Raw genomic sequence first — 24,112 nt, 5'->3', positions numbered from 1 at the left:
ATCTAACAGACATATAAGGATCGTACAACCTCAGAACACTTCGCATGAGATAACCCACCTTCTTTGCCTTAAACTAACATTTATGTATACCTTCCACCGTCATAACCATTATGCAGTCACTTAGTCTTCCTGAGTCTAAACTCATACCGCAACATGAAATTTACTTCACTCCTAACTAGGACACATGAAAAGACTCTTTGCACACCCATAACTCGGGGCTATACCTCAAATCAAGATGGATACATCTCGCAGTACTAACATACTCATCACATAGTTATCCAGCCATCACTCCCACTAATAGGGACACTACCGAACATATAAGTTCAAAAATACTTGCTCACACAATCAGCACCTCGGTGCTCAAGCCATAGGCAAAGATCTGGCCTCAAGTCCTTCAGACTATCCCAACATCAACTTACAGAGATCACATCTCGCCCCTCGATCGGGGAATCACAAGCCATCAAGGCATATCTGATACTGAGCGCTCATGCGCATGCGAACACGTGGAAGGAATTTGAATAATTAATTTTAAAGTTGAATCAAGGACGCACGATAAGAATTCAAAATGTGAATTTTTCCTAAAGGTTCCGCAGCCTCTCGAGGATAAATACAGACGTCTCCATACCGATCCGCGAGACTGTACTAATGGGTGGGTACCCACAACGAGGACGTTGTGTTCTTGTTGATGTGGTGAGTACAGTACAGGTGTTGTAGCACTCCTGTAGCTCGCAGGAATCCCACATCGGAAAAGAGAGGGGGAGTCCTGGGCTATATTAGTAGGACTTGGACCTACATGTGCATAGGCCTTTTCCCCATGTTCGATTGGGGGAGAACAAAACCGTGAGGGCGAAGCCCAAAGCGGACAATATATGCACAGTGTGGGCCGGGTTGTGACAGTTGGTATCAGAGCCGACTCTCAGGAAGTACGATGGGTGGGTACCCACAAAGAGGATGTTGTGTTCTTGTTGGTGGGGTGAGTACAGTACAGGTGCTGTAGCACTTCTGTAGATCGCAGGAATCCTACATCAGAAAAGAGAGGGGGAGTCCTGGGCTATATTAGTAGGACTTGGACCTACATGTGCATAGGTCTTTTCTCCATGTTCGATTGGGGGAGAACAAAACCGTGAGGGCAAATCCCAAAGCGGACAATATATGCACAGTGTGGGCCAGGTCGTGACATCAACACATGCGAGCAAGTCAAGAATAAATATTTCACTCCAAAAGACATATAGATAGGAATTTTGTAATTCTTAGTTTACAGACATATGTAGTTTCTCTTCTTTTTTCCTTTTGATGTAAGCATCAGGTAATAGTAATAACAACAATAATAGCAGCAACAACAACAACAGTCTTAACTCTAGTGCCCGATAGTCCCAACTACCAAATTTCCTCAGAGCTACACTAACCTGATTCCTTTATAGCCAAGGATATGTAGGCAACCTCGGAAGCAAGGTTCGGTCATGTTTTTCAAAAATGATTTCATTGAAGTGATACACGAGCAAAATTAGCTATGACATTCACTTTCTTTGCACGAAAACTCTTCATGTTCTCGAGAAAAGAGGGGCAGCTGTAAACATCTAATTTTTACTCTTTCTATTTCTCCTACATTATATTTTTTATAGGTTTATTGTGTATGTTTATAGATTCTAGCATTGGATTATTAAGGGGGTTTAAGGTTTGGATTAATGCCATTTTGAAATTGAGTTATGCACAAATCAAGCCCAATTTTTTAGCCCAATTCGGCCGACCCAGTCCAATTATTGGTTTGCCAAGACGCGGATCAAAACGACGTAGTTTCATAATAAAACTACGCCGTTTCACTAAAGGAAACAAGATCAAATCTTACCCATCCATTCCATCTTGATCCAATGGCTCTCATTCACTCTTGGCCTAGGTATTTAAAGCCTAAAAAATCTAAAAAATTTTCTCATTTTCACCCACAATTCTTTTCTCCTTCCTCTCTCTTCTCTCTCCCTTCACTCTCTCTTTGCCGCCTCTACGCCGCCATCGGAAATCACCCACCGGCGGCGGACCACCTCCAAACACCTTCAAATTCACACCATGTAATCTCAACAACCTCCTCTTTTCATATCTCCAAATCAAATCCTTCAAAAACCTCTCAAACTCCTTGAATATTAGATCTAGGAAAATTTACCCGTCACTTTTTTGCCCAAATTCTTGAAGATCCAACCACTACCACCTCACAATACCTACATCATCGGATAAAGCTCCTCAAGACCTACCTATTGATGTCAATTCTACCCCAAAATCCAGCTACCAAAATCCGGCCAAATTCAGGCGACCTTCCCGAACGCCTTCTTTTGGCATATATTTTTTCGGCCACTGGAATTGTAAAATGGTAAAAATTCTATTCTTTTTCGTAGCTGATTTTTTATTTTATTTTTATTTTTCAGATTTTATTTTGTCAATTATTAATTATTTTAGCATTAGTTTTTGAAGTTTGAAATGCTAAATTTTCTGTTTTTGCACTTGTTGAAGTAGTAAAATAGTTTTGTATTGATAAAAGTGTGGTAGTGAAGAATACTTAAGAGTATATGGTACTTGTTTGATTGTTTATTTACTGCTTCAAGATTCTTTGAGTACAACACTCAAAAGTCAAATTGTTTGGTAAGAAAATATAGACCTTTGGACAGTGTTTGAATAAAAGTCTGTCTTTGAATAGTGGATAGCAGATTTTATTTGAAATACTTGACAAGATTTGAACTAGAAAGTCTTGCTTTTTGAATTTAAGAGCAGATTTTGTAGAAAAATCTGTCAAAAAGATTGATTTTTAATTTTTGAAATAGCTGGTTGTTTTGATATATAAAGGAGACACATTTTTTTTTCTAACATAGACAAGAGATCTAGACAGACAAAAAAAAAACTTGAGAGAAAAATTAGCAGCTGAACATAAAGATAGCAAGCTGAAATTGTGAGCTTTGTGAGTGAATCTTAGAGTGCAAACTTTTAGAAAAGTATAAGCCCTTTTTAGAGTTGGTTCTCGGTCTTTCTGTAAGGTTTTCCGGTTGTCTTAACACTTGAGTTGTTGTTGTTTTTGCTGTATTTGCTGCCATATTCTGTTGCTGCACTACTGTATATTGTTATTCTACAAACCAAGTAACTTTCAAATTCTTATATTGCAGATTCTTGATGATAATAAGAAGGATTTGATTTGGTTTGGGTTGATGGAACATGTTAGATCTGATTTTGTTTCAAGATGAATGTTATATTAGCATTATCATCATGTAAATCTTTTAGAAATTAGTTAAATTATCTTTTCTTCTTTATGTATGTGATTGAAATTTTATTCTGTCAAGTTTACTTAGTTTAAGCAAAATGAGTCAAATAAGCTAAACTCTGTGGTATAATGACAATAGAAAGTAAGTTGAGCTTTTCTTTAAAATCGACAATTTATCTTTTGTTAGATAAAATAAGTGGCCCAATACCATAAAAGTTTAGCATGAACTTACCTAGATTTAATATCTTGCATTAGTTAAAAAATAATTTTTATAATATAATTTTTTGTCGAATATGTAATAAAAAAAGGAGTTTAAGCACTTCTTAATTTTTTTAACGCTAGGCAACTAGTAGGCGTGTTTTTGACAATTTAATATTATTAAAATATTTTTATTTTTTGTTTTATTTTTATAAATAAAAGCGGACATAAGAAAAGCATAAAAATCAAATAAATCACAGCTTTATCCAAAATTAATTTAAGCCGAATGTAATCAATAAAGTCGCCGTGCTAGAACCATGGGACTCGGGGAATGCCTTACACCTTCTCCCCGGTTAACAGAATTTCTTACCCAAACTTTATTTTCGCAGACCGATAAAAATAGAGTTAAAACTTCCTTTGACTAGTGATTCAGATAAAAAGGTGACTTGGAACACCCAAAAATCAATTTCAAGTGACGACTCTGTAAATAAAATAATCCCTACTCAAGTTTGTTACTTTAATTGGAAAAACTCTTTAACCCACGATCCATAACTCACATATCTTTTTGGAGGGGTAAAAAAAGGGTGTGACATCATGTATAGTTGTGATTGGGGGTCTTGAGACTCGTGTAGATTTGTTACTTATGGACATGGTTGATTTCGATGTCATATTGGGGATAGACTGGTTATCACCTTACCACGCGATCTTGGACTGTCATGCCAAGACTGTGACCTTAGCCTTTCCGGGGTTGTCTCGTTTAGAGTGGAGAGGAACTCCTGCTCATTCTACTCGTAGTGTTATCTCATATATGAAAGCTCGGCGTATGGTCGAGAAGGGGTGTTTGACCTATTTGGCATATGTTCGTGATTCTAGTGCCGAGGTTCCTTTTATTGATTCTGTGCCTATTGTTTGTGAGTTTCCTGAGGTATTTCCTTCAGACTTGCCGGGCATGCCACCCGATAGGGATATTGACTTCTGCATTGATTTGGCTCCGGGCACTCAGCTCATTTCTATCCCGCCGTATCGTATGGCCCCGCCTGAGTTGAAAGAGTTGAAGGAGCAGTTGTAAGACTTACTTGAAAAAGGTTTCATTAGACCTAGTGTTTCGCCTTGGAGTGCGTCGGTGTTGTTTGTTAAGAAGAAGGACGAATCGATGAGAATGTGTATAGATTACCGGCAGTTGAACAAGGTTATAAATCAAGATTAAGTATCCATTGCCGAGGATTGATGATTTGTTTGATTAGATTCAGGGTGCCAAGGTATTTTCGAAGATTGACTTGAGATCTGGCTACCATCAGTTGAGGATTAGGGCATCTGATGTCCCTAAGACATCTTTTCACACTCGGTACGGGCATTATGAGTTCTTGGTGATGTCATTCGGGTTGACAAATGCCCCAGCAACTTTTATGGATTTGATGAACCGAGTGTTCAGGCCTTACTTGGATTCGTTCATGATAGTCTTCATTGATGATATTTTGATCTATTCCCGCAGCCGGGAGGAGCATGAGCAACATCTGAGAATGGTCCTCCAGACTTTGAGAGATAGTCAGTTGTATGCTAAGTTTTCGAAGTGTGAGTTCTGGTTGAGTTCATTGCATTCTTGGGTCATATTATATCAACATAGGGTATTCAAGTTGATCCGAAGAAGATAGAGGGAGTCAAGAACTGGCCTAGACCAACATCAACTACAGAGATCAGGACTTTCCTGGGATTAGCAGGCTATTATCGTCGGTTTATGGAGGGATTTTTTATCTATCACAGCCCTGATGACCAGGTTGACCCAGAAGGGTGCCTAGTTCAGGTGGTCGGACGAGTGTGACGCGAGATTTTAAAAGCTCAAGACGGTTTTGACTACGATGCCAATGTTGGTTTGCCCACAGGTTCAGGGCCTTATACGGTATATTGTGATGCATCTCGTATTAGACTTGGTGCAGTGTTGATGCAGGATGGTTAGGTCATTGCCTATGCTTCGCGGTAGTTGAAGATTTATGAGAAGAACTATATGGTTCATGATTTGGAGTTAGCAGCCATTGTTCACGCGTTGAAGATTTGGAGGCATTATCTATATAGTGTGTCATGTGAGGTGTTCACGGATCACAAAAGTCTGCAATATTTGTTCAAGCAGAAGGAGCTAAATTTGAAGCAGAGAAGGTGGTTGGAGCTATTAAAGGACTATGATATCACCATCTTATATCATCCAAGAAAGGCCAATGTGGTGGCCGATGCTTTGAGTAGGAAGTTAGCCAGTACGGGCAGTCTTGCTTATATTCCGGCCGATGAGAGACCGCTTGCTTTGGATGTTTAGGCTTTGTCCAATCAGTTCGTGAGGTTGGATGTTTCTAAGCCCAGACGTGTGTTAGCTTGCACGGTCGCTCGTTCTTCCTTATTGGAGCGTATCCGTGATATGCAGTATATGATGGTCCATATTTGTGTGTCCTTAGAGACACGGTGAAACAAAGGTTCCAAGCAGGTTACCTTAGGAGATGATAGAGTTTTGAGGTTGCAGAGTCGAGTTTGTGTGCCAAATGTGGATGGGCTCCGGGAGTTGATTTTAGAGGAGGCCCATAGTTCCCGGTACTCTATTCATCTGGGCACCGCAAAGATGTACCAAGATTTTCAACATCATTATTGGTGGAGGAGAATGAAGAAAGACATTTTTGCATATGTGGCTCGGTGTTTGAATTGTCAGCAGGTTAAGTACGAGCATCAGAGGCCTGGTGGTTTGTTCCAGAAGATTGAGATTCCTGAGTGGAAGTGGGAGCGTACCACTATGGACTTCATTGTCGGACTCCCACAGACTCAGAGGAAGTTCGGTGCAGTGTGGGTTATTGTTGATAGGCTGACCAGGTCAACATATTTCATTCCTGTGGCGGTCTTTTATTCTTCCGAGAGGTTTGCTGAGATCAATATCAGGAGATTGTTTGTCTTCATGGTGTGCCCATATCAATCATCTCGGACCAAGGTACACAGTTTACCTCACATTTCTGGAGAGAAATTTAGCGAGAGTTGGGCACACGGGTTGAGTTGAGCACAACATTTCATCCTCAGACAGACGGGCAGTCCGAGCGTACTATTCAAATTTTGGAGGATATGCTCCGAGCTTGCGTCATTGACTTTGGTGGCTCGTGGGATCAGTTTTTGCCTTTAGCAGAGTTTGCCTACAACAACAGCTAGCAGTCGAGTAACCAGATGGCTCCTTATAAGGCTTTATATGGTAGGCAGTGTTGGTTGCCGGTTGGATGGTTTGAGCCGGGAGAGGCTCGGTTATTGGGGATAGATCTAGTATAGGATGCCTTGGATAAGGTCAGGATAGGCTTCGTACAGCTCAGTCCAGGAAAAAGAGTTATGACGATGGTAAAGTTTGAATTTGGCATTCATGGTCGGTGAGCAGGTATTGCTTCGAGTGTCGCCTATGAAGGGCGTGATGAGATTTGGAAAGAAGGGCAAACTTAGACCTAGGTTCATTGGCCCGTTTGAGATTCAGGTGGCTTATAGTCTTACGTTGCCACCGATCTTATCAGCCGTGCATCTAGTGTTTCATGTGTCCACGCTTTGGAAGTATCACGGCGATCCATCTCACGTGTTAAATTTCAGCACTGTCCAATTGGACAAGGACTTGTTCCATGAGGAGGAGTCGGTAGCTATTCTAGACTGGCAGATTCGTCAGTTGAGATCGAAGAGTTTCCCTTCTGTTCGTGTTCAGTGGAGAGGTCAACCCGCTGAGGCATCGACCCAGGAGTCCAAGTTTGATATGTGAAGTCGTTATCCCCATCTTTTCCCCGACTCAAGTACTTCCTTCTCATGTCCGTTCGAGGACGAACGGTTGTTTTAGAGGTGGAGGATGTGATGACCTTGATTTTTGAGTAAATTCTGCGTTCCGAGGCCTTAGAAGTCTCTTTTTTCCTCACCTCGATTTATGTGCACGTTCCGGGCGTATATATGGAATGCTTTTATGTGGAAATGTGATGAAAATATTAATTTGACCTTTAAAAATTAAATTTAAGTTGACTTCAGTCAATATTTTAGGTAAACCAACCCGAACCGGTGATTTGATGGTCCCGGAGGGTCCGTACGAAAATATGCGGCTTGGGCGTATACCCAAAATCGAATTCCAAGGTTCCAAGCCCGATAAATAAATTTTTAAAGAAAATTATTTTCTGGAATATTTATGAATTTTTGGAAATGAAATGTGTTTGAAATTTGATGGTATCGGGCCCGTATTCTGGTTCTGGAGCCGTGTACAGGTCTTATATGTGATTTAAGTTGAGTCTATGAAATTTGATAAGAAATATACTTGAAATGACGTGAATCGGACCTTATTTGAGAAAATTGGAAAATTTGATGTTCTGAAGTGATTTCATGATTTTGATGCTAAATTCATAGTTGTTGATGTTATTACTGTGATATGAATGTATGAGCAAGTCCGTATGAGGTTTCTAGGTGGTTTGCATGTTTGGTTTGGAACCCCGAGGGCTCGGGTGAGTTTTGGATAGGCCACAGAGTGAAATTTGCACTTAGGAATTTGCTGGTATATTGCAGGCCTGCAGGCTTCGCATTTGCGAAGCCCGGCTCGCAAATGCTAGACTTATGTCGCAAATGCGAAAAACCCAGGGCCAACATTACCTCGCAAATGCGAGGTTCACATCACTAATGCGATACCTTCAGTATAAGCCAGTCATCGCAAATGCGACAAGTTTATTGCAAAAGCGACTTCGCAAATGCGAAAGTTGGTCGCAAATGCGAGAGTAGCAGTCTGAGGGGTTCGCAATTGTCGCAATTGCGATACCTGCAACCTGTAAATTCATAACTTAGATGCATTTCAACTATTTTTCAAACCCTTTCAAAACCAAAACACTCTTGGGCGATTTTTCAAAGACAAGTACTCTTCCAAATCGATTGTAAGTCATTTCTAACTTGTTTTCTTTAAACTTTAACATGTTTTCACATGATTTCAACTCAAAATCAATGATTTTCATGGGGGAAATTGGGTGTTTTGTGTAGAACCTAGGTTTTTCAAATTTTGGGGATTTGGACCTCGATTTGAGGTCTGATTTCAAAACAAATTATATATTTGGATTCGTGGGAGAATGAGTAATCGGGTTTTGGTTCGAACCTCGGGTTTTGACCATGTGGGCCCGAGGGTGATTTTTGACTTTTTGGGAAAAACTTTAGAAAACTTATTTTCATGCATTAGAATTGGTTCATTTATCATTTATTGATGTAATTAAGTAACTTGTGGCTAGATAAGAGCGTATTGGTGGTGGAATCAAGAGGTAAAGCAATAGTTGAGACTTGAATTGTGTTCGTGGCATCGAGGTAAGTGTTTGGTCTAACCTTAGCTTGAGGGATTAGGAGTCGAGTCCTCTTTGCTATGTGATATTTGTTGAGTACGACGTATAGGCATGGTGACGAGTATCTATGCATTGGTGTCAAGCATGCCCGTGAGTCTTGTATTATGATTATTATGACTCCGTTTGTAGTATTCATGCCTTTTGTGATGATTTCTATTGTTGAGTAAAGTTTGTGGAGAAAATAGTGGTATTTGAGTATCGAAGAGCATTGACTCAAGTTGTATAATGAATTGTGGAAGTATGATTAGCATTTGAACTCTATAGAGCATTGGCTCAAGTTGTGAAGTGAGTTCTGAAGTAAAAGTGAAAAAAAGAAGAGAATTATTATATTGTCTCCCTTGCCGGGATGTTGTTGCTTTTAATGTTGTCTCCCTTGCCTGGATGTTGTTGCTTTTAATGCTATCTCCCTTGCCGGGATGTTGATGCTTTTGATATTGTTCCCTTGCCGGGATTTGATTATTGAACTATTGTTCCCTTGACGGTATTTTATTTTAATCTTACTTATTTCCTTGCTTTATTGCTTATGATTGTTGTTTGGGTGAGGAAGATTGTTAAAACACGAAGGGTGATGCCGTGTATTGTTTTGGTGAGAGAGTGTTAAAGCACGAAGGGTGTTGCCATGTATGATTTTGTGAGAAAAAGTATAAAGCACGAAGGGTGATGTCATGTCGCACGATGTACAATTCCGTGCCGATTATATTGATTTCATGGTGAGGACGAGAGTAAAAGCACGAAGGGTGATTTCGTGCAATTTATATTGATTCTTTTGGTGAGGACAAGAGTAAAAGCATGAAGGGTGATGTCGTGCACTTGTTTGATTCCTGATTCTTGCTGATAATTGAGAGGTAGTGTTCCTTGTATTTACCTGCTATCTTTCTATTCTTAATTGATGTTTCCCCACAACATGTTTCCCCCCTCCCATATTTAACTGTACATTAATGTTCTTATTTTCTGTTGTATATGATTTAACTGCACAGGTTTATTTGGTAGTCCGGTCCTAGCCTTATCACTACTTCGCCGAGGCTAGGCTAGGCACTTACCAGCACATGGGGTCTGTTGTGCTGATACTACACTCTACACTGTGTGCAGATCCCGGAGAAGCAACTTTTGGATCTTAGCTTGGGTGGTTGCCTTCAGTCCATACGGAGATCCAAGGTAGTCCTGCAGGCGTCCGCAGGCCCTGGCGTCTCCCTCTATCCCTTCATCTTGTTTCATTTATGTATTTCAGAAACAGTGGATTATTTATCTTTCAGACTTTGTTTGTAGTACTCCTAGACCGTCTGTGAAGCTGCGACACTAGTTCTGGGTAGTCTTTGTTTAAGAAGTTGTATTGGATATATTTAAATGGTTTTATTGTTTCTTCCGCTTGTTTAAATTCTGTTGTTTATAAGCTATTGTTTCATAATTGTTAAATGGTTAAAATGGGAAAAAGATAATTTGTTCAAACAGTTGGCTTGTCTAGCTTTCATTAGTAGGTGCCGTCACGACTCCCAAAAGGGGAAATCCGGGTCGTGACAGTTACTTAGAAGCATGATTCAGTTCTTAGCATCAAACCTCTTTGTCCTTTTGTGTTTAGTGATAGATGAAAACAAATTTGTTTTTTTTTTGAAATATTGAAGAAGGAAATTGCAGAATTTTCTGTATATTCTTTCATTCAATGTACATATATTTATACATGTATTTGCTACAAAAGACAATTGTAAATTAAAACTACTCTATATACTTGTCTAATTTCTATTGCCTATGACTACAAAAGAAGCCTCCATTTCTCTCATCAGACTCCATTTTTCTCTGATGAGAAGCTTGCTCAACATCCTCCCTCAAGTTGGTGGGTAAAGAAGTTATCCCCAACTTGTGAAGAACAGATTTGTGAGATGGCCCTGATAGGGCTTTGGTGAAAAGATCCGCTAGTTGTGAAGATGAGGGAACATAGGACAGAGTAATGAGACCAGAAAGAAACTGTTATTGGACAAAGTGACAGTCTAATCTACGTGCTTCGTCCATTCGTGGAAAATCGGGTTGCGTGTGATGTGAATTGCCGATTTGCTATCAGAGAGCACTGGCACTGGTAGTGAAGGTGGAACTGACATATCTTCGAGCAAACGAGTGAGCCATGCCAACTCGGCGACGCCTCTTCGCATAGATCGATATTCTGCCTCTACTGACGACAGAGAAATAGATGCCTATTTATTGGATTTCCAAGTAATGTTTGAACCTCCAAGTGCGATGTAAAATCCTCTAATAGACCTGCGAGTTTCAGAACAAGACGCCCAGTCGGCATTGCAAAAAGCAACCAATTTGAGGGACGGGGCAGTGTTCAGAATGATCCCTTGTCCTGGGTCAGAACGCAAGTAACGCAATACTCGAAGAGCTTCCACAAAATGGGAAGTTCTGTGGTTCTGCATAAATTGGCTGAGCTTCAAAACTGTAAAAGACAAGTCGGGCCTTGTGTGTGTTAAATAATTGAGCTTCCCAACAAGGTGACGATATATGGTGGGATTGAGGAGAAGTTCCCCTTCATCTGCTCGTATCTTTGAAGAAGGTTCAAGTTGAGACGACACATAAGAGGATTCGGGAATGTCAAAATCTTTGATCAAGTCCAAGGTAAATTTTCTTTGATACATGATTATCCCTTGTTTTCCCTCAGTATTTCCATACCTAGGAAGTAATGCAAATTGCCTAGATCTTTTACCTTAAACTCTGCGTTAAGAAACAATTCGAGAGTTGAAATTTCATCAAAATCATCTCCACTAATAAGAATGTCATCGACATAGATGGCCACAATAGAAACCAAACCTGCCTGTCTTTTAAAAAATAATGAATAGTCATTCATTAAAGAAGAATAACCTTTGAAACTTAGAGCGCCCGCAAGCCAAGCATACCACTATCGTGAAGCTTGTTTTAAACCATATAAAGACTTACTTAGTAAACAAACATGGTTGGGACTGGGAGGCGATAAACTAGCTGGAAATCTCATATAGACGTCCTCCTGTAAATCACCATGTAAGAATGCATTGCTTACATCTAGTTGATAAATTGGCCAAGCTTTCTTAGCTGCCACTGCCAGTAAGCAACATATGGTGGTCATTTTGACCACGGGAGAAAAAGTTTCAGTATAATCTATCTCTTCTCTTTGTATGTCTCCTCTCACCACCAACCTGACCTTTAGTCTCTCTATGCTGCTATCAAAGTTGTGTTTCACCTTGTATACCCACTTACACAGTAAAGCCTTTTTTCCATATGGTAAGAGAACCACATCCCAAGTGTGATTTACCTATAAGGCCTCAATTTCTGAGTTCATAGCTCTTTGCCAGAGTGCATAACATGTTGATTGTGAGATGATAGGGCTGCAAAGGAGTAGACACTAGGTTGAGCTGGTTCTGTAAAACAGCTTTCAGTTAGATTGGTAAGATGAACATTGCTGCAGATGAAGTCATTCAAATATCTTAGCCATTTTTACTCTCTAGTTGATTTCCTAGGCTGAGGTGGTGTATCAATGTGTGTAGGTGTACTAATGCTGGGAGGAATCTGGGTGTGAGGTGACTGATTTCTAGGTGATTAAGGTGAATCAGAGTGAGGTGAATGAGTGTTGGGTAAAGAAGAAGTGTGAGGTGAAGTGACCCTACTAGGTAGTGGGGAATGAGGTAAGATAGGATCAGGAATAGAAGAAGGATGTGAGAGAGGATAGGTATATGTATTATCTGAAGGTGGATGAATTGGAAATGTAGGTTCTAAGAGTACATGTGCAGAAGCAAAAGGAAATTTGTCCTCATAAAAATGAACATCTCTGAAAACTACAACTTTCTTTGTGTCTATTTCCAACAACTTGTATCCCTTTTGTCCCAAAGAATAACCCAAAAATACACAAGCCTTAGCTCTAGGAGCAAATTTACTTCTCCCATTTGATAAAGTAGACACATAACATAAACATCCAAAACTTTTGAGAGAATCATATTAGGGTGGTTGGTTGAATAATATGAAAAAAGGTGTAATTCATTTAAGGACCTTAGAAGGCAACCAATTGATCAAATGAGTAGCGGTCAATAAGCACTCACTCTAATATGGAATAGGAACTTTTGATTGAAAAAGTAGAGCTCTTGCAATTTCCATTAGATGTTTGTGCTTCCTCTCAACAATCCCATTTTGTTGAGGGATGTTTACACAATATGTTTGGTGCAATTCCTTGAGAGGAAAGAAAAGTAGACTGTTGAGTTGCTTTGCCTAACTCAAAGGCATTGTCTTTCCTTAGCTTCTGTATTTTAACACCAAATTGCCTCTCTACCATAGTCAAAAAATTCTTTAGGACATCAAAAGCATTACTCTTGCTGCTTAGAAGAAATGTCCTTGTCCCTCTACTATAATCATCCACAATAGTTAAAAAATATTTGAAACCATTATAAGTTGGACTTTGTAAGGTCCTCATGTATTAACATGAATTAACTCAAATGCTCTTTTTGATTTGATTTGAATTAAAGGGAAAGAATTTCTAGTTTGTCTGGCTTTAGGACAAATATCATAGAAACATTCAAAATCAGTAGGAATGAAAATAAAATTGAGATGTTTCATTGACGAAAAGGGCAAATGCCCTAACCTGGCATGCCAAAGATTTACATCAGAGATTGTACTTGTAGAAAAGGGAAAGAAACTGAAACTTGACTGAAAATGTTCTGTTTTGAAGATGAAACTACATTTTCTTCACACCTATGTCTAGAGCTATTATGATTAGGCTCCAATAGGTACAATCCCTATTTTGCTTCACAAAAACTTGAGTCATCTTCATTAAAGGGCCCTGCAACATACATTGAGTACAGTATAATGAGATGATGCAATGAAATTGCAAACAAAATTTATTGACAGACATTAGATTATATCTGAAAGTAGGAACATGCAATACATTTTTTTAAAGATATAATCAGAATGAATGGAAACTCTTCCTATATGAGTGATTGTTATTTTGAAAGAATTAGGTAGGTTGATGTATAGAGGAACAAGAAGAGGTAATAAAGATATAAAAGCATTTGAGTCAAAATACATATGTTCTGAAGCTCCTGAATCTATGATCCAGGTGCTTGAATTGTAAACTGAAAAACAAGAACCAGAATATTTGATAATTGTACCAGCCACAACATTTGCATTGATTTTTGAGTTTGAGGTTCCTGCATCTGTCACCTTAACTTGCTTAATGAGTTGCATCAACTGTGAGAATTGTTCCTTTGAAAGGTGTTGATTCATAACTTCATTAAAATTGATGTTCGGATCATCTCCTTGGTCTCCTGAGAAAGCTCCATTACCTCTGATGGGTGCTTGACCCTATTTTCCATTTGTGAATTCAAAACCATCTGGAAACCCTATGACTCTATAGCAATCTGCTACTGAGTGACCTATTTTCTTGCAGTAGGTACAAGAAACATAAGGGTTGAATTTTCCTTTCCTTGCCTTAGGAGTTGATGTCCTTTGTGGTGGATTTCCAGATTTTTGAAAATCATTAGCAGACTTCTGAAACTGCCGAGGAAGTCTTTGCTTCCCATTTCTTTATGAAAAGTTTCCTTGATTTTGGAAATTGTTCTGATTTCCTACCATGAAGGATGAAGCATGAGTTGAAATGAGAGGGTTAGCATATACCTCTTTCTGATTCTCATCCTGTAGAATCAAGGAGTATGCATGGTTGATATTGGGTAATGTGTTCATCATGAGTATGGTTCCCCTAGTTGGATCATATGCCTCATTCAACCCCATTAGAAATTGAATTAGTCTCTGATCCTCTTGTGATTTTTCCACCACTTTCTTACCCTCACAGATAAAAGTGCAGGTGTACTTGATATTGGAGTTGAGAGAATCCAACTCATCCCATAGACATTTAAGCTTTATGAAATAGGTTGCTATGTCACTTGTAACTTGAACTAAACCAGCTAACTCTTTCTGCAGGTGATACAATTTTGCTCTATTAGACTGCCCAAACATGTACTCCAGTCCAGTCCAGAGCTCTCTTGCAGTTTTGGAATATATAACACTGTCTCCAATGTCCTTAGACAGTGAGTTCAACAACCATGATGTTACCATATCGTTGCATCTGCTCCATGATTGATAATCTTTGGAAGCAATGGCAAGAGCTGGACATGTACCATCGATGAAGCCCATCTTGCTTTTTGCTGAAAGGGCTATCAACACAGATTCTTCCATCCATGGTACCATATGCCATGAAAGACTGCATTGACTAAGCCCATTCCATGAGCATCTCATGAATAAAGGAAGTAGGGGTGATTAACATCAAGAGTCACTCCATTTCCAGTTGAAGTTTGAGGTGCAGGAATGAGGAGTATTTCGGGTGCCATGATCGAATAGGATGAAGAACACAGAAAATGAAGAAGAAGTAAAAATTGAAAAATGAATTCCCTTGGAATCGAGCTACTACTCTAATACCATGAAAGATTAAAGAAGGGAATTGCAGAATTTTATGTCTATTGTTTCATTCACTGTACAAATATTTATACATGTATTTGCTACAAAAGAAAATTATAAATTAAAACTACTCTATACACTTGTCTAATTTCTATTGTCTATGCCTTTAACTGTGTAACAAAATTATTTTGTACACTTGTCTAAACTTTATTGATTGTAAATACAACTGTGTAACCAAAATATTTTTTACTATGAGTGTGCATGTGCTTTACTCGTGTAGGATCCAAGGGCTCAGATTGTAAGTTCTTAAATGCTGAGATTGCTCCACGTGTCAAGTCCAATAGTCAATAGAGACAACCTAGTTTAATTCCAAACAAACCTAGGTCTCTTTTCTGAAGACCTTATTTCTTCTTCTTCTTTAACTTTTCATAGATGACTCCACCACTTCATTTCTCTCTGGTGAGAAGCCTCCAATTCTCTCATCAGACTCCATTTTTCTCTGATGAAAAGCTTGCTCAACAATTTTTCAAATGAGAAACCTTAATAGTAATTGATAAATGATGAAAAGTACATATTTTTGAGTATGTTTGCATATTATTTCATATGTGGGTTGCGGGAGATTACATGGTTTTAGAAGTAAACTTTGCTTATTACATATTTCTTGTGTGTAGGAGTAAGTTTGGATGATGAGTGGTCATAATATGTCAATTTGTTACAAAAAAAGAAAAAAGATGGAAGAACTGGGAGCTCGTCCATTCTCGCACATGACACAAAAACGGACTCGAAAAAGGAGACAATTGAATGCACAAAATAATAAAGTGAAGCGAAGGCATGGATCGCTTCATGAAATGAAAAAATTTCAAAAACTGAGCCCGCGTCTTTGGTCGCGCGATGCGGATTCCAGCTTTCCTATCCGAGATTGGATTGGTTTGTCCGCCTCATACAAACCCTAATTGATATAAATACATCCTAAAATGCCCTGTTGAAGAAGGCATGCACTACTTTAGGGTTAGACAACACCTTCGGAGGCAAGAATGCGTTAGGAGCAAGGAGGAAGATTCAACCACGAGTTTTTTCTTTATTCTTCCTATTTTCTATTGTTAGTTATGAATTTTAGTATTATATTTCTACATACTATTATGAGTAGTTAATTTATTATCTAGAGTTTTGATGGAACCTTTAGGAGATGAATTTTTGTTAAGTTTTAATATAATTTAGCCTTTAAATTTCTTTACTTGTCAACTACATGCGTATTTCAGTTGATTGAATGGTCATCAATTGACTGTGCCTATTTATTATGTATTGCTTGGGAAAGATTATATATTTAGGTGGTCGTTGAACAACTTCACTCCTAACATATGCGATGAATCAATACGGCGGATTTAAAGATGTGTTTAGGAATAACAAAGCCTTGATGTGGTCATAGTGAGCAGTAAGATAGTGTCAGCTAGCGTAGTTTGGGAGAATATATCTAGTAAATTGTTGTAATTACTCGGGAGGGAATTATGATACTTGAAGTACTCACGATCAATAGAGAATACTTAGGCAAAATTATAGGAGACGTAGCGGGAAGGATTCCATCCCTCTATGCCTCCTTAATCTTCTCTCCAACTTTATCCTCGTTAGTTGATAATTTACTGCTTTTTAGTATTTGTTAGTTGATTAGTTAGAAATATAAATTACAATCTTTATAACTAGAAAATTATTTGAACTTGTGTTTCTTAGCAATATTGAACAATTGTAGCTAAGCCTTAATTTATTGTAGGATTTGACTCCGGACACTTAGACTGAATTATATTTGCAGCGATCACTTATCCTTTTCAAAACTAGAGTTGGACCGCTGGATCAATAATTAATTCGTCCTGCTTTCACTACTAGAAATCCGGGGGAAAACGACCGCAAAAAGCGACCAGAGTTGGTCGCTACTGGGCTAAAAAGCGACCAAAAAGCGACCACAGGGGCCTGGTAGCTATATTGATGGTCCCTTTTATTTAGGGACCAAAGTTGGCCGTTAATTAGCTACCAACTTTGGTCTCTAAACTAAATGGACCAATTTTTCCGGATATTGACTATAGAGACCAACTTTGGTCGCTTTATTAATTTAATAATATAAATTTGGCGACCAAAGTTGGTCTCTAAATATAAAATACGTTATTTATTTATTTATTATTAATCATTAAAAAGCGACCAACTTTGGTCTCTAATCCAAATATTATATTTTAAAATCTGGAAACTAGAGACCAATGTTGGTCGCTTTTTTATTCAATTATTTATTTATTTTATTAAACTAGCGACCAACTTTGGTCCCTAAATACATGAATTTAATTTATTTTTTAAATATTAGCGGCCAACTTTGGTCGCTATATCACCAGAAATTTTATTTTTTTAATGAAATAGCGACCAAGTTTGGTCGCTTTTTGTAGAAATCTGGGTATATAGCGACCAACGTTGGTCGCTATTCTCCAGAAAATTATTTTTTTTAACATGAAAAGCGACCAAATAGAGACCAACTTTGGTCGCTTTTATGTGTATTATTTTGGCAGAAACTGCCTGTTTTGGCAGCTACACCACCTGCCAGTCATACCAAAACCCTAACAAGCAACAACAACAACAATTCAAACAACAATTCCAATAACAATACCAAACAACAACCCAACAACAACAACAACAACACAAAAACAACATTAAAAGCTACATTAAAACCAAGAAAGTGTAAATTTCAATAGAACTACCAAACTAAGTTAACTCTTATTACAACCCAATGGAAAACAAATTGTATTTGTCTAGTTCAAATTGTCTAAAATTCATTCATTGTTTGGTACTTCATTATCATCACCGTCTGATGAAGTTTCATCATCATCACGGTATTGAGAAGGGTCTACTTGTCGATGACGGAAAGAATGATCACCGAGAGGACGGGAGGAACGACCACTTGGAGGACGGGACGAACGAGCACGGGGACGGGCAGCCTCTGGCGATGATGGCCGAGACCGAGGAATCGAAAAAGATCCAGCTAGGAGATTTTTGATCTACTCTTGCATGCTCTGGCACTGAGCGACCACACCAATATACTGAGCATCTCTAAGCTTTTCTATTTCCTTGGACGCTTCTAGCTCGGATGTGAGCTTTGTCACAGTCTCCCGCATAGCGGAGATGCTCTCCCCATCAAGTTGCTCGGCTTGCGAGGAAGTCCATATTCCTTGCATTCCACACCTATAGTGATGGAATGTCTTAGTAGGAAGGTCGTATACCTTCCCCCATTTTGGACCGCCTGCAACCCGCGTCCATAGTCTTTCAACATCCTCGGCCGAAAGTTGGAATGGCGTGCCCGACTCATTAGGTGGCTGGCTGCGTATGAATTCCTCAGCTTCAACTCTGAAGCGATCCTATAAGAAAAAGTAAATTGAATTAGTATTTCAAAATTTACATAAAAGTAAATGAAAATACTTAATGAAAAGTGAAAACTTACATGTACAATCGAGGCACGTCCCTCGACCCACCTTTCTTGATCCGTTTCTTTCTTCTTCTTCACAATATGAGTCTCCTTGAATAGCTCATCTTGGTTCATCGGACGACCCAACTTCTTTTCCTGAAAACTCGTAAATTTTAATTAATAAATATAATAGATATACTTTGAAAATTAAAATAAATTAAGCAATTACGTACCATTCTTCTTTTTATTGTCCCCTGGCTGACCGCACCTCCAGTGTGCAATGATCCTCCCTTCTCAGATGCACGAGCTTTCTTTCCCTTTTCGCTCGTCTGTAAGAACTCTGCAGTAAGCCATTGCCTTTGCAAATCATCCCAAAACTCCTGAAGCAACCAACCAGGCTTCTGGTTCAGCTGTCTAGCTATGGAGAAAGAATGTGACAACCGCTTGCGAGCTTTGAGATTAAAATTTGCAGCCACGTCCGTGATATACTGGTGTTCCCATACACACTTGCTCTGTATTTCAAAAGTTAAATATTATATGGAAATATCATAAATATAAATAATTATACTGCTTAAAAGAACATTTATACCTTAAATTCATTGAAAATTGCCTCTTTCAGTGAGAATGGGAATTCACGCCAAGACGCATAAGGGGCATCATAAAGCTTTCTGGTTGCTTTGGTGATTATCCTCGTAGTAATATTACTCGGGAGGAACCTGCAATTTAATAAATAAAACAAATTAATATCTTAGTAAAAACTGTACAAAAAAATAAACATAAAAATAACAAATAACTCTTACCCATCACCCTCAGGGACTATGATGATCCTGCCATACTGATCATAATGCACCTCCTCGTCAGTAGCAGTAGCAACATCATCGTCTGAAACATGTGTATCAGAGGCATATGTGGAATGAGTAGGGGGTCAGAGCTACTATCCCGCAAGCGAAGGCCTCCAATAGGTGGAGTCGCTGATGACGATAGATGTGATCCCTGTGACTATGACATAGCTGCACGGATCGCAAGTGGCTGTGATACTGACTGCTGTGACCCGAGTGGCTGTGACCCGAGTGGCTGTGACACTGATGACTGTGATCCATGTGGCTGTGACATGGATCGATGTGATCCATGTGATGCTGCTGGGCGGGATCCACGTGGTAGTGAGGCAGGTGGATTGTATGTCGGAGGCACAGTCCGATAGCCCTGTGAAGAAACACCAGGGGTCTGCACGAAGGTGTAGGGCTGGTGATGCTGTGGCAACTCAGTATAGCCATGGGGTAGAGGCTGTGGCATAGTGATAGGCAAATCAGAAGATGGTGGAAAAGATTGATGAGTAGTATCTTCTACCCTCCTCTTTTGCTTCCTAGCCTTTTCTCGACCCCGAGAACCACTACCTTCATTGTTACCTCGACCCTTGCCTGTCATCTGCATAATATAATACATATTTAGATTGAAACATATAAGGAAACTATCTATAAATGAGAGTTATCGAAGAAACCAACTTTTTAAAGCTCATCAACGTATTCTTCCTCGTCAGAGAATTCTTCTTCCTCACTAGTTTGAGCTTCATCAGTTGATTCTTCTTCCTCGTTTTCTATAATTCTTACTTCATTTATATCAACTTCTTCCAATATGTGTTCAGGATGTTCCAAATCATTTTCTAAAAGTTCGTCCACTATTTGGTGAACACCGGAGATGTCGTTTTGATATGCAACATCCAACACATTCTCGACTTCGACCATACCTACATGCTTAGTTTTGATTACAACCCACCAATCAGACTTATTCCGCCGAAATGGATAAGGAGCATAATACACTTGCCTAACATTATGTGCAATTATGAAAGGATCATAGCGATCATACTCCCTCGTATGATTAACCTCAATTATGTTATATTGATTGTGTACTCTCGTACCTCTTGTTGGATTTGGGTCAAACCACTTGCATCTAAAGAGAATAATTTTCTTAAATGGCCTACCTGAATATTCTAGTTCTATTATTTCTTTGAGCACACCATAATAATCAATATCTCCAACTTGGTTGCCATCACCACCTTGAACCCACACCCCACTGTTGTTGCTTTTTTTATTTTTAGAGCAACCCTCTATATGAAACTTATAACCATTCACAACGTACTTGGAATATGTTGTGACCTCAACCCCAGGTCCCCAAGATATATCTTTCAAAAATTGATTTACACCATTATTTGGATCATTTACCTACATATTGTTAACAAAATTCATAAGTTAGCATAACTTCCAAACATTGTTTACCTACATAGTGTTAGAATATTTTAAGGATATACTTACAAATTGTTTGAACCACCTATGAAATGCCGTATATACAGCATCTTGGCCAAATTGACCCACGAAGTGACTGTGACACATCAAATATTTTTAGTAGTTGCATTGAGATGTAATCACAGTAAATTTTATATTTTGATAACTATTAAATCAATACTTACTTGAGAAATGGTACTACTTCGGGACAATTTAGCAACACATGAAGTGTAGCTGACTTGAACTCCATATCACTCAAATTTCTCTTTCTACCATCCTTAGAACATCGGCCTGGTTGATTGAATATGGACATAGGCGGATATAATGGATCATTCGTAAGGTCGACCGTGTGCCTGTTAGGCCTATTCCTAGCACATGGCACGCTGCTCTCAAAATAATAAGAACAAAAATGAGCAGTTTTCTTTGCAAGATAAGCTTGGCATATAGATCCTTCAATTCTATTCCTCTGCTTAACAAATTGTTTGCATTTGCCAATTGTCCTACATAATTTTAGGTTAGCCAAGAACATTCAAATAAAATAGAAAATTATATATGGACTATAATATTACTTTTCAAAGGGATACATCCATCTGCTTTGAACATGCCCTCCAAGTCGTGCCTTGTGTACAAGGTGGATTGGAAGGTGTTCCATCACATCAAAAAACCCACATGGAAATATCTTTTCCATCTTACCCGAAGTTATACGAATGTTCTGATCCATCCGGCGTAGGTTTTCTTCCCTTAATGTGGAAGAACACAAGTCTTTGAAAAACAAACTAATCTCAGTGAAGTGTTTCCAGATTCTTTCAGGCAAACCAAAAAAACACAATAGGCACTAAGGTCTCCATGAAAATATGACAGTCATGACTTTTCAAATGGCTCAACTTCCCTACCTCCATATCAACTTTTTTCTCAAAATTTGACGCATAACCCTCAGGCATCTTCAATTTCGTTACCCAATCACAAATCTGTCGTCTTTCCTCCAAAGTGAATGTGTAACTTGCTCTGGGCTTGAATAACTTACCATTGTTTGTTGTATGCAAGTGTAATTCAGGTCGCCTGCAATATTCTTGTAAGTCCATTCTAGCCTTCGGGTTATCCTTTGCCTTACCTTTAACATCCATCACTGTGTTGAACAAATTGTCAAAATAATTCTTCTCAATATGCATGACATCAAGGTTGTGATGGAGAAGATTATCCTTCCAATAAGGCAACTCCCAAAATATACTTTGTTTGGTCCAATTATGAGTAACACCGTATCCGGGGAATCTATGCAGTGGAACTTCAGTAACTTTACTGAAGTTCTGGACCCTCTCCCAAATTTCATCACCTGAAAGTATCGGAGGTGGATAATCATATTCCAGTTTATTCTTTTTGAAAGCATTTTTCATCCTTCTAAACTCATGACCCTCAGGCAAGAATTGACGATGACAATCAAACCATGATTGCTTTCGGCCATGTTTCAAAGTGAATGCTTTACTATTTTCCATACAGTAAGGACAAGCTAGCTTTCCAGCAGTCATCCACCCAGACAACATTCCATATGCAGGAAAATCATTAATTAAATTAGCACGCAAATTGAAATTCTGCTTGGTTGATATGTCATATGTTTCAACACCATCGTACCACAATTGTTTTAGCTCATCAATCAAAAGTTGCAAATATACATCTATTAAACTTTTCGGATTACGTGGACCGGGGATAATACAATTTAAGAATATATATGGACTAGTCATGCACAACTCGGGTGGTATATTATAAGGTGTAAGAAAGACAGGCCAACATGAATACGATGTTGCAGATACAGAAAAAGGCGTGAAGCCATCCGCACACAGACCTAACCGAATGTTCCTTGGTTCACTAGCAAAACATGGATATGTCCTATCAAATTGCTTCAAAGCTTCTCCATCTGAAGGATGGCACATAACACCAGGTGGTCTTCTATTTTCAAAGTGTCATCTCATATGAGGAGCAGAACTCATCTACGCATATAACCTCTTTAGCCTAGGTATAAGAGGTAAATAATGCATCGCCTTGATAGCGACCATCTTCCCACTGGAAAGCCTCTTGAAACGAGACTTTCCGCAAAATTTACAACTGCTTAAATTTGCATCATCTTTATAATATAACATGCAACCATCTTCACAACAATCAATTCTCATTGATGAAAGTCCTAACTTAGAAACTAATCTCTTTGCCTTATAGAAATCACCAGGTAATTCGATTTCCTCGTCAACTAGTTCACGCATAAGGTCAATGAAAGAATCCATGGTTGCTTGAGAAATATTCCAATCAGATTTGATACTTAGTAATCTAACACCAACAGACAACTCAGAGTGCGTACGTCCTTCACGTAGTGGACGACTAGCTTCCTCTAACTGTTCATAAAAATGTCTTGCTTCATCATTAGGAGTTTGTTCAACATTTTCGTTGGGCTCACTCCCAAAGTGCATTCCAAAAGCATTCGCAACCATATCATGAATTTTGGAATCACTATTTCTATTCTCCCTCGACCTACTACTTTCACCAACAACCATGTTATGAAATATCCCATGGCTACGATCCATCTCTCCATGATTAGTCCACACAAAGTAATTCGCTATAAACCCTACCATATAAAGATGAACCTTAACTTCCTCCGGTTTTCCAAACTTCATACAGTCGCACTTAACACAAGGGCACCTAATTACTCCTTCTTTTATGTATGGCGGAAGTGACATTGCATGTCTAATAAAGTCCTCAACCCCTTCTACAAAATCCTCCCGCAATCCCCGCCGATTAGGATAATTCCTATTGTACATCCAAGAACGATGTTCCATCTATTTAAATAAAGCAAGAACAAATTAAATTAGTTAATTCATAGCCTAATCTTTTTTTAGTTAACTAAAAGTCCAATTCATATCCTATTATTGTTGCTTCATAAAATGAAATTTAACCCCATATATAAATTAGTCTACCTAAATAGTTAATTTATTTGAACCCTAAAAGTATTAATAAGAACCCTAAAAATTGCAAATAATATATAACATGGAGAAATTGAACCCTAACATGGAGAAATTGAACCCTAATATGGAGAAATGAAACCCTAACATGGAATTAACTTTGAACTAAACATAGTTGAACAAATAATATATAACTTTGAACCCTAATATATTGGAATTGAACCCCTAAAATCACTGTTTTTCGGAAAAATAAAAGAAGGAGAGAGAAACTA

General features: G+C 38.6%; 1 protein-coding gene across 1 annotated transcript; it reads right to left on the bottom strand.

Annotated features, from left to right (window-relative positions):
* Positions 1-13,471: 13,471 nt before the first annotated feature.
* LOC142165034 (uncharacterized) lies at positions 13,472-14,979 on the bottom strand. Its single transcript, XM_075223680.1, has 2 exons — positions 14,410-14,979; positions 13,472-13,576 (listed from the first exon to the last, which is right to left on the bottom strand). The coding sequence occupies exons 1-2, from the start codon at positions 14,977-14,979 to the stop codon at positions 13,472-13,474; spliced, it is 675 nt and encodes a 224-aa protein (XP_075079781.1).
* Between the last annotated feature and the right edge of the window lie 9,133 nt (positions 14,980-24,112).

This window comes from Nicotiana tabacum, chromosome 10 (genome assembly GCF_000715075.1).
Source record: "Nicotiana tabacum cultivar K326 chromosome 10, ASM71507v2, whole genome shotgun sequence".
Taxonomy (NCBI): domain Eukaryota; kingdom Viridiplantae; phylum Streptophyta; class Magnoliopsida; order Solanales; family Solanaceae; genus Nicotiana; species Nicotiana tabacum.
The sequence above is the reverse complement of the archived record's forward strand: the minus strand, read 5'-3'. Positions and strand labels throughout refer to the sequence as shown.

Bases quoted from the DNA above. Each gene is read 5' to 3' on its own strand.
- LOC142165034 (XM_075223680.1), bottom strand. From the start codon at position 14,979: ATGGTACCATGGATGGAAGAATCTGTGTTGATAGCCCTTTCAGCAAAA. The intron at 13,577-14,409 runs GTATATGCTAAC...TGTATGTTGCAG, and splicing joins AGGATGAGAATCAGAAAGAG to GGCCCTTTAATGAAGATGAC.